Raw genomic sequence first — 15,744 nt, forward strand, 5'->3', positions numbered from 1 at the left:
TTGCAAGTCGAAAAGAAGAGCGACCCAACAACAAACCGAAGACCGAGTTTCCAATTAAATACCAAAGACAATGCATAATGGCACTTGGAGATGAGGCATTCGTGGTATTTGCATATATTGACCGAGGTGTTGAACCGCAAAGGATAAATCGGGGCGTGTATGAGTTAAAAAATTTAACTTTCCAACAAGACGACGATATACGGTGGGATGCGAGAGAAGCTCGCCACATCGGCTTGGAGCTTTGTAGATGGTTCGATCGGAGAAGAAACGACCTTTTTGGAGACAATCAAATTCGGATAGGAGATCAAAGGTAAATTTCATTTGAGTCACTATCAAACCTTGCTTTTCTCTGAGTAATTCCAATCCAAGAAAATAGTGAGCAAGACCTAGGTCTTTGATCTTAAACTCCTGATGAAGAAACTCCTTTAGAACAGCCAGTTCAGTTAAGTCATTCCCTGTAATGAAAATATCATCAACGTAGATGACAAGAATGCAAACACCACCAGGAGAATGCTTAAAAAAGAGTGAGTAATCGTTTAAAGAATGAGAATATCCTTTCAATTGAAGGGCTGCAGTGAGCCTTGCATACCATTGACGAGAAGCTTGCTTCAACCCATAAAGTGACTTGTTTAATTTGCAAACAAGTTTAGGATTTGAAACAAACCGACGGTATTCTCGTATAGACTTCCTCACCAGTAAAGTGCCATAGAAAGGCATTATTTACATCTAAGCGAAAAAGATCCCATCCCCTTTTGATAGCAACGACGATGAAACACCTTACGGTGGTCATTTTGACCACTTTGGTGAATAGGTTTACGTATAGTACTATCCATTGTCTTTGAATGTCACCTCACAATAACTAAACGAGCCTTGTATCTTTCAAGTGAACCATCTGCTTTGTATTTTACCTTGTAGAGCCACGTTTTGAGGGTAGTGCTTTGTGACCGGGGGGAGAGGGACTAAATCCCAAGTTTGATTTTCTGTAAAGGCTGCAAATTCCTGTGCCGTTGCATTACGCCAACAAGGATGTAATGATGCTTGGGAAAAACGTAGGTTCGGGAATGAGGGTAAAATTGCTTAAAAGAAGTAGGTTTGAATGAGACAAAGCGGAGAAAGATAATACATTAGGTGTAAGAGGAGATGAAGACAAGTATTAGTCACGTCGCTTAAAACGACATTACATGTGTGATTGAAATGAACGGTGGATGTTTAACTACAGAAGATTGTCTAGTGGGAATAGGAACGGGGAACGGAGAAGGAGACTGCGGAAGTGGAGGTGATGCGGCGGTATTGGGAGAGGAGGAGGAATATCGGGGAGGAGGAGTAGTATACAGTGGACTAGGATTAGATGGAGCAGGATGCGGGAGAAGTTACGAAAGATCATTAGGTTCATGAGCGTAATAGAAGGAGGGTTGAGAGGAAAAATAGGAGGAATAGGGGTAGGTGAAGAAAAAGGGAAAATGGACTCATGTAGAATTTGACATCTCTCTGGAAATAAAAACTTTCTTGGTTTGGAGATCTGACAGTTTATATCCCTTTTGGTGAAAAGGATATCCAATGAACATACGTTTAGATGCCCACAGGATCAAGTTTAGACCTCAAATGTGGTAAAGTACTAGCATAGCAAAGACAACCAAAACTTTTAAGAGGCGGTAATTGGGAGGTGAATGAAAAAGGATCTCATATGGTGTTTTAAAATTGAGAATCCTTGAAGGAAATGCGTTGATCAAATAAGTAGAAGTTAAAAAGACATTCCCCCAATAAGATAAAGGAAGATGTGATTGAAAAAGTAAAGCTCTACAAGTTTCGAAAAGATGTCTATGTTTTTCTTTCTACAACACCATTTTGTTGTGATGTTGCAACACATGTAGTTTGGTGTAAAATCCGCCGAGAGGATAAAAAAATCGAATTGGCTAAGCTAGACCCCATCTCTTTAGCATTATCAGATCTGACAATTTTTACTTTAGTTTGAAACTGCCTTTCTACCATACATAAGAATTGTTTTAATACATGAAAGGCATTTCTCTTAGTTTTTAGCAAGTAAGTCCATGTGCCCCTACTATAATCATCAACAATGGTTAAAAAATATCTAAATCCATCATGAGTAGGGACTTTATAAGGGCCCCAAGTGTCCACATGAATAAGATCAAACACTGCCTTTGTAGAAATGGTACTAGTTGGAAAAGGCAGTTTAGATTGTCTAGTTTTAGCACAAACATCACAAGCAAAAGGTAGAGTAGGAATAGATGAATGTAAGGGAAAATTGGAAATATTCTTCATATTAGATATAGGCAAATGCCCCAATCTTTGATGCCAAAGGCTTACATGAAGAGTACTTGTACTAGCTGAACTAGAACTTACTGAACTAGGAATGGAATTTGAAAATACTTGAACATTAAAAGGAAAATTACAACTAAGTTTATTTGATAGACTGCTAGGTGAAACGAAGCAATGGAGAAAGCCAGAAATTTGGACTTGATAGGTGTAGATTTGAGAATGTAGAGACCCTCCTTGACATCACCAAGAACCACTGGGCTCTTCATGGAAGTGTTACACCTCGCATTTTTGAATATTGGAACATTCCGAGCTAATTGCGGGAAGTTAGGGACAAGACTACTTAGAGATAAGAAGTCGAGATTTTTAACTACGATTCTATTTTAAGTCGTGAGTTGCTTGCAAGTGTTGGTGGCATGAAATACTAAGGAAGTTTGGGGACCAAAGATGAATTATGGGAAAAATGGGAAAAAATTTCATGAACCTAAGGAGTCATGTGGCCGGCCACATGGGATGTGGGCCATGGCCACATGGGAGGCTATTATATGTAATAAGAGGGATGACTATTAGTCATCTTTATCATTCTGTGCCAAGGAAATTTCAAGAAACTTTGAGAGAAAGGGAGGAGCAACCATTCGGCTCTCTCCCTAGCCGAGCAACACCAAGAAAAAAAGTGAGGAAAATAAGTAGTTTTCTCTAGCAACTCAACTCATTAGAAGGTAAGGAACAACATAGAGTGATTGTTGAAGCTTGCAAAGCACTCTTACATGCAAAGTTGAGGCTTAGCGTGGTGAGGAAGTGAAGGGAAGGAGGTAAGATTTCATTCTTATTTTCATATATTATGGATGGTTTGTAGGTGTTGTGAAGTGTGGAAATGATGGAAGTTTATGAATATGTGGATGTTGCAATGTATTAGTGTGTATATGTGTGTGTGGCCGTGCGTATGTGTGGTATGTTAGGAGTGATGAAACAATTCTATCTAGCTTGTTGTGTGTTGTTGTAATGTGTTGAAATGAATGAAAATCATGAGAATAAGATGTTGAAGTTGGACCGTGGGTAAGGGCACTTGGCCGTGTATAGGTGTTGTATGATTAGGAATAATGAATTCATTGTATTTAGCATGTTTGTATGTTGTTGTGGAGTGCAGAAAATGAATGAAACTCATGAAATTTTACTTGTGGGGGCAATGGCCGTGTATGGACGAGTTTCGGGGCAGCCATGGTGAGCTGATGTTATATGGTGTTTTGGTTATTGTCGTCATGCGTTATATGATATAAAAATGATGGTTAATGATCCCTAGTTGAAGCAAAAATTGTGTGGGCTGATTTTAAGGATTAATATGATGTAATGTAGTTTCTTGAACTTTTAAGAATAATGTTGTTTAAGTATGGTTTGTTAGTGTAATGCATGAATTTGGAAGGAAAGAATATGTTTGGTGTTATTCTCGGGTTTGGAGGCAATTTCGGGTAAGTTGGAACAATATTTGGCTTGTTTGAAATATTGTATGACTTGCTTAAAGTGTTCTTGCATATGGTTTGAATGGGTTCGGGTGGATAATTGAATGTATGAGCGTTAATGTTAATTTGATTATATGAAGTTAGTTGAATATATTGGAATGTCCCTAAGTATGTAACAACATGTGTTTAAGGTTGAAATGTGTTTGGATTGAATATCAAAGTTGGAATGTATATTGATTATTGATATTGTAGTTTGGTTGTTGATGAATTTGGCCGAGTTGAAATCTCGGGGTTGGTGTATTTACAAGGGAAGTGCTGCCGAAATTTCGGTAGAATTTAATGTTCGTCTGGAATTGAATTCATAAAGGCTTATGGCTAATGTTAATATATTTGGCGTTATGTAGATCTTGGCGTACCCGAAGCTTGAAGCTTGACTTAGCTTGCGAGCGGATAAGGTATGTAAGGCATCGCTTTCTCTTTTGGCATGTCTTAGTGATACTAGGCTATGGCCCGAGCCTTGGGGTAAATCCACTCTTAGAATTCGAGCTTAGGTATGTACTTTGTTCGTTCCTTAAAATCTACTCTTTGATGGGACCAAAATAAGACTTTTATGTTTTCAAAAGATTGAATTTTAAAGGTTTTATGGAGAATTTTAACTACAAAAGGGTCCCGAACTTCAAACGTCCGTAACTTTTGCATACGAGCTCGGAACGCCCCAAAACATAATAGGTAAGCTCATAAGGCATAACTCTTCCCTAACTCTCGTAGTCGGGCTCGGATGGGGGCCGGCACCCATTCGTGGGGCCCGCGGCTTTTATGCTCGTCTTTAATGGTCTTTGAAGAAACTTAGTGCTATTTTCTCTTCAAATTTCGCATATGGATTTCTTATTGGTTTAATGAGTTTTGAATATGATTTTATGCATATGGTTACTCACGACTACTCGTGCTTATGGTCATCACCTCGTTCGCCGGATCCCGGCCGGTTATGCTTCGTGCACATTATGATATACATTCGGTCGATGCGCCAGGAAAGGTTCACCGAGCTCCTCTCCCGGAGGAGCGGTTTCGTTTCGTGTGATCTTTGTGATGGCGTTATGGTTGGCTATGATGTGTTACGGGGATTTGTCGGGTTACGGAGATATGAAATCTTCGGTGTGATGCGCTGGCGTGGCGCAACGACGGCGGGCGACCACGTTCTAAGAGCCTATGCATGAAATATATTTTTAACCAAATATTTTGATATTTTGCATATTATGTCTACTTTCGTACTTGCCATCATGATTCTGTATTCCTGCTTTACATACTCAGTACATATTCCGTACTGACCCCCTTCCTTCGGGGGCTGCGTTTCATGCCCGCCAATGCGGTTCGACGCTCGGTTGAGGATCCACCCGCCTAGGGCATCTACTCGCTTTTGAGAGCGTTCCCTCGTCCGGAGCACTATATTTGGTATATATACTTTTCGATGCATATGTACATATTTATTCGGGGGTACGACGGGGCCACCGTCCCGTCATATGATTTTGTTACTTCTGTTTAGAGGCTACGTGGACATGTACGTGGGTACGGTTACGTCTGTACAACTATGTGTGTGTGATATGTGTTTCTGGGCGGTCCACCCGCCGTGGCAGCCTAGCTGGCTTGCCCTTGTGTATATTATGAGATTCTGTACATTATGACATATGTTTGCTATCTTGCGACAATCTGAGACCATATGTGATTATGTATGATTATGCGTGGTAGTATGCCAAATAAAGTGTTAAGTGCGTACGAGTGTCCAACTCGGACATTAGTCACGACTACGGGGTTGGGTCGTGACAAAAGTGGTATCGAAGCGGTTGGGTCCTCGGAATGTCCACGAACCGTGTCTAATGAGTCTGTTTATCGGTGTGTTGTGCGCCCACATCTACGCAAACGGAGGCTACGGACATTTGGGATGCGCCTTCCTTTCGATCTTAGATCGTGCGATGTAGCCGTGTTATTAGGATGACTTCTTTTACGACGAAATTGCTATATTTTCGACCTATGCCTCCGAGAAAAGCGACGGCAGCCCGAGAAGAGACAAGTCCGCGGCCGACGAGAGGTAGTCGTGCCCGCAGTCACCTGGGGCCCGTCCGCCCGAGTCAGAAACTGTGCCTCCGACAGTAGCTCGGCGGACGCCACCGTCCCGAGAGGGGATCGAGGAACGATCCCGGTTGCGAATCGGAGGGCGCGGAGCCGCGCCGGTTTCTGGCCCCGGCTTTGAGCCTCTAGCCCCGCGGCCCGAGGGCGGAGGATAGAATGGCTATGCGGGAGGCGGTGGGTTATTGACCGTACGGGTGGCGGCTCGCAGCAACGACTTGAGTCGGCGGTGATGGGCTAATGGGAGTAGGCGGAGGCTCGAGGGCCCGTGAGTTTTTGACTTTTACCCTCTCTCGGAGTTCTTCGGGACAAAAGCCCGAAGAAGACCTCAGAGTTTCTTAGGGAGATGCGATGCGCTACGGGCGATTAAGGCCTCTCCCTCCGACGCGAGTCGGTTGAGTTGGCCTCATACGGATTGCATGATGTCGCGGCCAACCGGTACGAGTCTTGGGAATTAGCTAGGGGTGAGGGCCCTCTCTGTTTGTGTGGGATGAGTTCACGGGAGCCTTTACGAGACATTTTCTACCACCGAGCTACGAGGCCGGATTGGGACGATTTTTATCACTCGGCGGCAGGCCGCGGTGTCGAGGGTATAGTTTGGGAGTTTGACTCTGCGGCTCGGTATGCCCTACGTTGGTAGCGACATGACCGACGGGATGCATCATTTATTAGGGTTTGGATAAGTATGTCATCGATAATTGCCTGGCAGTGGGCCCCGCCCCGGCCAGGGAATGGATATTGCCCGCGTACGGCAGCGTGCGCTCGGGGCGGAAGGATGTAGGCAGCGTGGACATCGGCGGGACGAGATTTTGACGGGGAGCCGGCCCGAAGCAGGCTGAGTCGGCCGAGGGTATGCGGGGATTCTCGAGGCGGACGACTCGGCCGTGATGCGATGGATATTCCTCCCGGCCCATCCGGAGTACACCCCGACGCCGGGCGGGGAGACCCGATACTGCGGATATTCGGGAGCGAGGACGAGCTCGGGGCTTCGTTCTGCCGACGAGAGGGTACCGATCGACGGGGCCATTTAGACCTGCGTGTTCCCGGCGCGGGAGACACCACCCCACGGGAGGCGCACGGACACGTACGCTTTGCTTTATTTCATGCGGGCGTCGGGACCGGCCTCGCGAGAGATTGCCGGCGGGAGGAGCGGCGCGAGCGCGCGGCTCGACCCACCGAGTTCGGGTGCCGTTCCTCTTCTTCGCCGGTGGCGCGCCCGCGGGGCGGGCATGCGCGCACCCGGGTCGTGGTAGAGGTCGCGGCGGAGCCTCGGGGTTCCCGGCGGTCCGTCGAACCGCATATACGCGCTAGCTCCCCCCCCCCCCCGTACAGAGGAGACGTACGATCGGATACGCCTACGTATATGAACCTCTTATTAGAATTTATATTTTCATATATATATACGTAGTATAATTAACTTTTTGAGGTGGAAATTCGAGGTCGATAATCGAGTATTGGTAAATAACGGTGATTAAGGCGTATTCATTGTTATTACGGAATTGGGAGGCTAGGGTAGGAAGTAGTAATGTCCATAGGTGACAAGTGAATATGGAAAAGTCGAGAGAAGGGCAAAATAGTAATTGTGTTACGAGGACGTCCGGAAATCTGTCAAGACTTTACTTTATTTCAAATTATGTGACAAAGGTCGTGTGGTAAGGTGAGCGTGATTTTACTAATGTTAGGGCATCGTATTCCACCGGAGTTCCGAGGTTAAGCGTGCTAGAGTGAGGGAAATTTTATGGGTGACCCACGGGAAGTTTCAAGGTCTTACAATTTCGATCAAAGAGGTAAATGGGGGCTAAAGCGATCTAAAGGGACTTAGAATATCTTGGGCGGTGCGGAAAACTTAAGAGACCGCGTAGACGGGAAGGACTAAATCGTGCATAGCAAAGAAAGTGCGTCGCGCGCTAGAATCGGGGCCGCCGAGGAGTATTTGGGGGATCTTTGTGAGGAAGGTCTTGGCACTGTATACGCGTGCATCGGTGTTATGGGGGTTAGTAGGTAATACCCCGTGCATGACCATATTAGTGGGAATACAGATCCCGGCAACCAATGCGACGATATAAGAAAGACATTAATTGGGCAAGACGACGAAGTTCAAGCGACAAAGGGGAATAACGATAAGTGGCAATAAAGTGAGCGCACCCCTAAAGGGGGGAAGCGGGCGCGAGGAACGTAAATACTAGATAAGTAGTGTACTCACGATAAGGTCGCTGGATATGGATACCGAAGTCAGCAGACAGATCACCCCCTCGTCGAGACTAGCAAGAAACAATCCAAGGAGGAGAAGGGTAAGAGCTAGGATGGCAATTGGGATGATACCGAGAATTAGATGTGGGGATTTACAGGGAAGGATACGATGAGAGAGTGATAACGGATAATCTACGGCGACGTGGCCAATAAAGGAAGACCCCCCCGAGACTCTTATACGACCTTATAAGACTAGTTGAACATTCGAGGACGAATGTTCTAAAGGGGGGAAGGATGTTACACCTCGCATTTTTGAATATTGGAACATTCCGAGCTAATTGCGGGAAGTTAGGACAAGACTACTAGAGATGATAAGTCGAGATTTTTAACTACGATTCTATTTTAAGTCGCGAGTTGCTTTCGTGTTGTCAAAGTGTTGAGTGGCTGAAATACTAAGGAAGTTTGGGGACCAAAGATGAATTATGGGAAAAAGTGGGAAAAAAATTTCATGAACCTAAGGAGCCATGTGGCCGGTCACAATGGGATGTGGGCCATGGCCACATGGGAGGCTATTATATGTAATAAGAGGGATGACTATTAGTCATCTTTATCATTTGTGCCAAGGAAATTTCAAGAAACTTTGAGAGAAAGGGAGGAGCAACCATTCGGCTCTCTCTCGAGCAACACCAAGAAAAAAAGTGAGGAAAATAAGTAGTTTTCTCTAGCAACTCAACTCATTAGAAGGTAAGGAACAACATAGAGTGATTGTTGAAGCTTGCAAAGCACTCTTCGTACAAAGTTGAGGCTTAGCCGTGGTGAGGAAGTGAAGGGAAGGAGGTAAGATTTCATTCTTATTTTCATATATTATGGATGGTTTGTAGGTGTTGTGAAGTGTGGAAATGATGGAAGCTATGAATATGTGGATGTTGCAATGTGACCGTGTGTATATATGTGTGTAGATGTGCATATGTGTGGTATGTTAGGAGTGATGAAACAATTCTATCTAGCTTGTTGTGTGTTGTTGTAATGTGTTGAAATGAATGAAAATCATGAGAAGAGAATAAGATGTTGAAGTTGGACCGTAGGTAGGGCACTTGGCTGTATAGGTGTTGAGATGATTAGGAATAATGAATTCATTGTATTTAGCATGTTTGTATGTTGTTGTGGAGTGCGAAAATGAATGAAACTCATGAAATTTTACTTGTGAGGCTGGCCGTGTATGGACGGATTTTGGGGCAGCCATGGTGGTGATGTTATATGGTGTTTTGGTTATTGTCGTAAATCGTTATATGATATAAAAATGATGGTTAATGATCCCTAGTTGAAGCAAAAATTGTGTGGGCTGATTTTAAGGATTAATATGATGTAATGTAGTTTCTTGAACTTTTAAGAATAATGTTGTTTAAGTATGGTTTGTTAGTGTAATGCATGAATTTGGAAGGAAAGAATATGTTTGGTGTTATTCTCGGGTTTGGAGGCAATTTAGGTAAGTTGGAACAATATTTGGCTTGTTTGAAATATTGTATGACTTGCTTAAGGTGTTCTTATGGTTTGAATGGGTTCGGGTGGATAATTGAATGTATGAGCGTTAATGTTAATTTGATTATATGAAGTTAGTTGAATATATTGGAATGTCCCTAAGTATGTAACAACATGTGTTTAAGGTTGAAATGTGTTTGGATTGAATATCAAAGTTGGAATGTATATTGATTATTGATATTGTAGTTTGGTTGTTGATGAATTTGGCAGTAGTTGAAATCTCGGGGTTGAATGTATTACAAAGGAAGTCTTTAACTGTAGAAATTTCGGTAGAATTTAGTGTTCGTCGGAATTGAATTCATAAAGGCTTATGGCTAATGTTAATATATTTGGCGTTATGTAGATCTTGGCGTACCCGAAGCTTGAAGCTTGACTTAGCTTGCGAGCGGATAAGGTATGTAAGGCATCGCTTTCTCTTTTGGCATGTCTTAGTGATACTAGGCTATGGCCCGAGCCTTGGGGTAAATCCACTCTTAGAATTCGAGCTTAGGTATGTACTTTTGTTCGTTCCTTAAAATCTACTCTTTGATGGGACCAAAATAAGACTTTTATGTTTTCAAAAGATTGAATTTTAAAGGTTTATGGAGAATTTTAACTACAAAAGGTCCCGAACTTCAAACGTCCGTAACTTTTGCATACGAGGCTCGGAACGCCCCAAAACATAATAGGTAAGCTCATAAGGCATAACTTTCCCCAACTCTCGTAGTCGGGCTCGGATGGGGGCCGGCACCCATTCGTGGGGCCCGCGGCTTTTATGCTCGTCTTTAATGGTCTTTGAAGAAACTTAGTGCTATTTTCTCTTCAAATTTCGCATATGGATTTCTTATTGGTTTAATGAGTTTTGAATATGATTTTATGCATATGGTTACTCACGACTCTGCTCGTGCTTATGGTCATCACCTCGTTCACCGGATCCCGGGCCGGTTATGCTTCGTGCGCATTATGATATACATTCCGGTGTGATGCGCTCGTGTTAAGGTTCACCGAGCTCCTCTCGGAAGGCCGGTTCCGTTTGGTGTGATCTTGTGTTATGGCGTTATGGTTGGCTATGATGTGTTACGGGGATTTGTCGGGTTACGGAGATATGAAATCTTCTGGTGTGATGCTGTGGCGTGGCGCCAACGACAGGCGGGCGACCACCGTTCTAAGAGCCTATGCATGAAATATATTTTTAACCAAATATTTTGATATTTTGCATATTATGTCTACTTTCGTACTTGCCATCATGATTCTGTATTCCTGCTTTACATACTCAGTACATATTCGTCGACCCCCTTCCTTCGGGGCCGTGTTTCATGCCCGCAGTACCGACGCTCGGTTGAGATCCACCCGCCTGTGGCATCTACTCTGCTTTTTGAGGCGTTCCCTCGTCGAGCTATATTTGGTATATATACTTTTCGATGCATATGTACATATTTATTCGAGGGTACGACGGGGCCCCGTCCCGTCATATGATTTTGTTACTCGTTTAGAGGTCTCGTGGACATGTACGTGGGTACGGTTACGTACGTACGGCCTATGTGTGTGTGTGATATGTGTTTACGGGCGGTCCCGCGCGTGGCGTTAGCCTTGCCCTTGTGTATATTATGAGATTCTGTACATTATGACATATGTTTGCTATCTTGCGACAATCTGAGACCATATGTGATTATGTATGATTATGCGTGGTAGTATGCCAAATCTGAGTGTTAAGTGCGTACGAGTGTCCAACTCGGACATTAGTCACGGCCTACGGGGTTGGGTCGTGACAGGAAGGGCCTTGAAAAATTGCACCAAAGGAGAAGAATATTAACATACAATGAAACTGAGAAGTGAATTTATGTATTGATAGAAGGTTGAATTTAAATTCTGGTACAAAAAGAACATTGTGTAACACCAGATTAGGTAAGACAGTGACACTGCCTTTATGAGTCACTTTGAGTTTTTGAGAATTTGTCAAACTAACATATAAAACTGCAGATAAAGATGTGACATTAGATAATAAAGAGAAATCATAAGTCATATGCTCTGAAGCACCAGAGTCAAGTATCCAAGAATTAGAATGAATTTGAGAAGAACAAGAAAAAGAATCTCTGGTTGAAATGAGGGTGATTATACCGGACAAATGGGCGAAATAGTGGCATCAAAATTTGCATCTTGTGGTTCCCCATACTTGAACTGTTGCGAAGGTTTACCAACCGAGAATGTTGTTCGGGGTGATCCGTTTCTCAAAAGGGAAAGATCTCCTCCAAGGTGATTGTTCGATCTTGACCAATGGTGTTGCATTGCTTATGGTGTAAACTTGTTTTCTTTGACCTTGTGAACTTAAAATCGTGGAAAACCAATTAGTCCGTAGCATTTACCAACATTATGATTTGTCATTTTGCAGTGTGTGCAAAACATTCCTGCATTTTGGTTATGAAATTTCCTTTGTACTTTGCTTCAGATCCTGCATATTTCTGTTGATTGTTATTAGCAAACCTTTGAACATTGTTGTTGTATTTCTGATTTGACACCATAAAAGCAGCCTCAGAGGGGTGTGCTTCCATATATACCTCTCTTTGTTTCTCTTCTTGAATAAGCAAAGAATAGGCAGATCCCACAGTGGGTAAGGGATCCATCATCGTGACGGTGCTCTTAACACTGGAATAACTGTTGTTCAGTCCCATTAGGAACTCAATCAGTCTCCCATCCTGATGGGATTTGATAGTCTTAACCTTCCCACCACAAATACATTTGCAAGAACAATGATCAAAAGTAATAAGAGCATTAAGCTCATCCCATATTTTCTTAACCTTAGTGAAATAACCTGCAATATCTGAAGTCCTTACCGCATCCGAAAGTTCTTTTTGAAGTTGATAAAGTTGAGCACCATTACACCATCGTCCAAACCTTGTTGCTAACTCTTTCCAAATTTCTCTTGCTTTTGGAGTAAAGAACAGATTCAAAGAATGTCTTTTGAAAGAGAGTTGAGAATCCAGGAAATAACCATGTCATTACACCTGGTCCATATTTTGTGATCTGGATCTGAAGCATCAGGCATCTCAACTGTGCCATCAATCATTCCCAGTTTGTTCTTAGCTGATAAAGCTATAATAAAAGCTCTATTCCAACCTGTATATCCCTTTCCATCAAATAAGGAGTTGACTAGCAACATCCCCGGTGAATCTGATGGGTGAAGGTAAAAGGGACTAGAATGGTCATTTACAGGATTGGTTTTGATGTTTGTTTGGGTCAATTCCGTGTCATCTGAATTCACCATTGTGGTGAAGATTGAAAAATGAATAGGAGCAAAAGATTAGAGACGAGCACCTAAAGCTCTGATACCATGTAGGAAAAACAAGGAAATATATGGAGAAATTTTCTGTCTATGATTTTGTATTCACTGTACCAATATATATACAAAACAAAAGAAGATAAGGTTGTACTATTCTAATCCAGTTGTCTTATACAATTTGCTGGCATATAACTAACTTTTATTCCTTGTACAAGAAATAGGAATCTACTAGAATGTATATACGTGTATGAATCCAAAACCGAGGAAATATCTATATTTGTTTATGTGGGCTGAACAAGAGTAATTGGGCCTTTTTCTCTATATCTTGGTCTGTCCAGAACCAATGGCCCGATAGTGGAATAATTAACTGAGTGAGAGAATGGAATAGATGTTGACTTCGATATGCACAAGGATGATGAATTTCTTGTCTTCTTCAACAGATATGAACACAGACCATGTCCAATAGTTCGCAATCATTTGTGATCCTTTATGTTGATCAAGAGGAAAGCATTTCTTATTTGGATTTTTTCCATTCCTAGAACTTAAATTCGAGACCTCTTATTCAACTCACCGCTATTATTTTTGGTCCTTTATATTAATCAACAAGAAATCTCATTTTTGAAGAGAACCCTTTATTTATCGACTGCTCTATTATTGTAATCTAAATTACTACAATTACATCAGCTTTACAAAAAACCCCAACCAGCACGGGCCAATTCTATCTAGTCAATTTGATATGGGAATAGTACTTTCTTTTTGTTTCTCTTTCTAGCAACCGAGTAGATCTTGAAAAAGAAAACAGCGAATATAAAGAAAAATAAAGACTAAAAAGCAATTTTAGAAGGAAGTGTCATACATTTTGTACCAGCAGAAACTCAAAAGCGCGAAAGTGACGAAAAACTTAAAAAACCAAAATCAACTTCAATCAAAACAATTCAAAAAGAAAAATTAGCACGAAAATTAGCAAAGCAAAAAATTGAATTTAAATCTGAATTAGCACTAATGAAATTCTGCAACAAACATTATAAAAGTTGATTAAGCAAAAATGTAAAAAATCGTGCCCTTCATCTTTAACAGCGAGACCAAGGAAATGTGTTTATCAGCTCTTTTTTACCAAACACATCAATAACCTATTTTCAGATTCAATATTTTTATCCAATTACATAATTGTTTGTTTATAAATTCAACTCCAACACTTAAAAATGCTTTTAAGTGTTTTTAAGTTATTTAAATTCAGCTTATACAAACCCGTTCTATATAGAATAAAGCAGAAAATTGAGACACATTTTCGGTTTTTATTACTGCTTCTGAATATGTATATATATATATACACTTCAAAGAAGTTGATTAGACATCCATCTCTGAAACATGGTTAAGCTCTCTTTAGGCTTGTACTCAGGAGCTACATGTCCTGCTCCCTGTCCAAAAATATAAGTAAACAAATAAAAGCACAAAATAATTAGCAAGCTAGAATAAAAGCTTATACTCCAAATATTCTTACTAATTTAGGTGTCGTTCCAATTTATGTTATACACTTTTCTTTTTAGTCCGTACAAAAAAAGAATGTCAAGCTTCTAAATTTGGAAACTACTACTAGCAATAAAGGTTTTTCCAACCGACAATCAGTGGGAAAGTTGTGTTATAAAACATGATTTTCCACCTCATTCTCACATAACCAGTTCACTGCGAAAACGCAAGGTGGAAAAAAAGTTCTAACTGAAATGCTGAGAAACTTTCTAATTTTTATGTGTGAAAACATTACTATTTTTTCTTGATTTAATCAAAATATATGTGGGAATAGACATTGAACATTTTCAATGAAAAAATAGTGATTTTTTAGTAGCAAGTTAACGTTAAACTTCTCATTTTATTCTTAATGAAAACTTTTATAACCAACCAAATGTTATGGCACATTTAAAGCCAAAAAATTCAAAATTTTTATAGCCATAGAAATGCTATCACATGTTTTAGGCCTCAAGTTTCAAAAGCCTTCATTTTTTTCCTTAAACTCAAACTATGTCACACAAATTGGAATGGAGGGGATATATCTTAATATTATGAAGGAAAACAAATTAGTAATTAGATTTTGAAAACTCTTGCCTTGACAGTTGCAAATGTCATCCGATTGGAGTAGGATCTTGTATATTTGCAAATAAACAAGAAAGATTAGACCAAATTAATTTCACATTTCTCAACTTTGTGTGTGTCTCTGATGAAAAATTAAGAAACAAGAACTAAAATGGTTTAATTAATTTGAGAAGCTACCCAGCAACTTGACCTTCAAAACTCCATGGCCGCCAATCATCTATGATTGAATAATTTAGAGATTTTATCCAAAATTGAGTTGATTGAAATGGAATATTCATATCATGATCCCCACAGTTTAACCAACAAAATATACTTCTGTTTATCCACTTCTGTTTCTTTCAATGATGTAGTGTTTATCCACTTCTGTTTTCAGATCGTTCATTGCAGTACTTATGTTCTTCTGCTTATTCCATAGCATGACATTCAAAGTGTTCATAGTTCTTTTCTCGTGGCTCTTCTTTTTGCTTTTTTTCTTCTTTAATCATCATCCCGAAAACACCACAAAGTAGATATAATTACAACCAGATCAATCAACTGCAGATTTAATTAGCACAATCACGAATTCGTGATTATGAAATGACGCAAAGAGATGTCATTATACATAAGTAAACAACAATAACTCATATTTTAAGTTCGGAGTTCTATAATCTATAGAGATTCAGTGTAATGACCTTAAGAGCCTGTTTGGAAAGCCACCTGGTAATTGGAATTGGTGTAATTACTACCCTAGTAATTACACAGTATTGTAATTACAACGACCTGTTTGTTTGTCATAATGTAATTACAGTGTAATTACAAGTGTGTTGTTTGGTTGCACAT

The 15,744-nt window shown here is 41.0% G+C and overlaps 1 protein-coding gene across 1 annotated transcript; it reads right to left on the reverse strand.

The window, feature by feature from the left end:
• Positions 1-11,938: 11,938 nt before the first annotated feature.
• On the reverse strand, positions 11,939-12,822 carry LOC132039334 (uncharacterized). Its single transcript, XM_059429833.1, has 2 exons — positions 12,561-12,822; positions 11,939-12,483 (listed from the first exon to the last, which is right to left on the reverse strand). The coding sequence occupies exons 1-2, from the start codon at positions 12,820-12,822 to the stop codon at positions 11,939-11,941; spliced, it is 807 nt and encodes a 268-aa protein (XP_059285816.1).
• Between the last annotated feature and the right edge of the window lie 2,922 nt (positions 12,823-15,744).

This window comes from Lycium ferocissimum, chromosome 12 (assembly GCF_029784015.1).
Source record: "Lycium ferocissimum isolate CSIRO_LF1 chromosome 12, AGI_CSIRO_Lferr_CH_V1, whole genome shotgun sequence".
In the NCBI taxonomy this organism is placed as follows: domain Eukaryota; kingdom Viridiplantae; phylum Streptophyta; class Magnoliopsida; order Solanales; family Solanaceae; genus Lycium; species Lycium ferocissimum.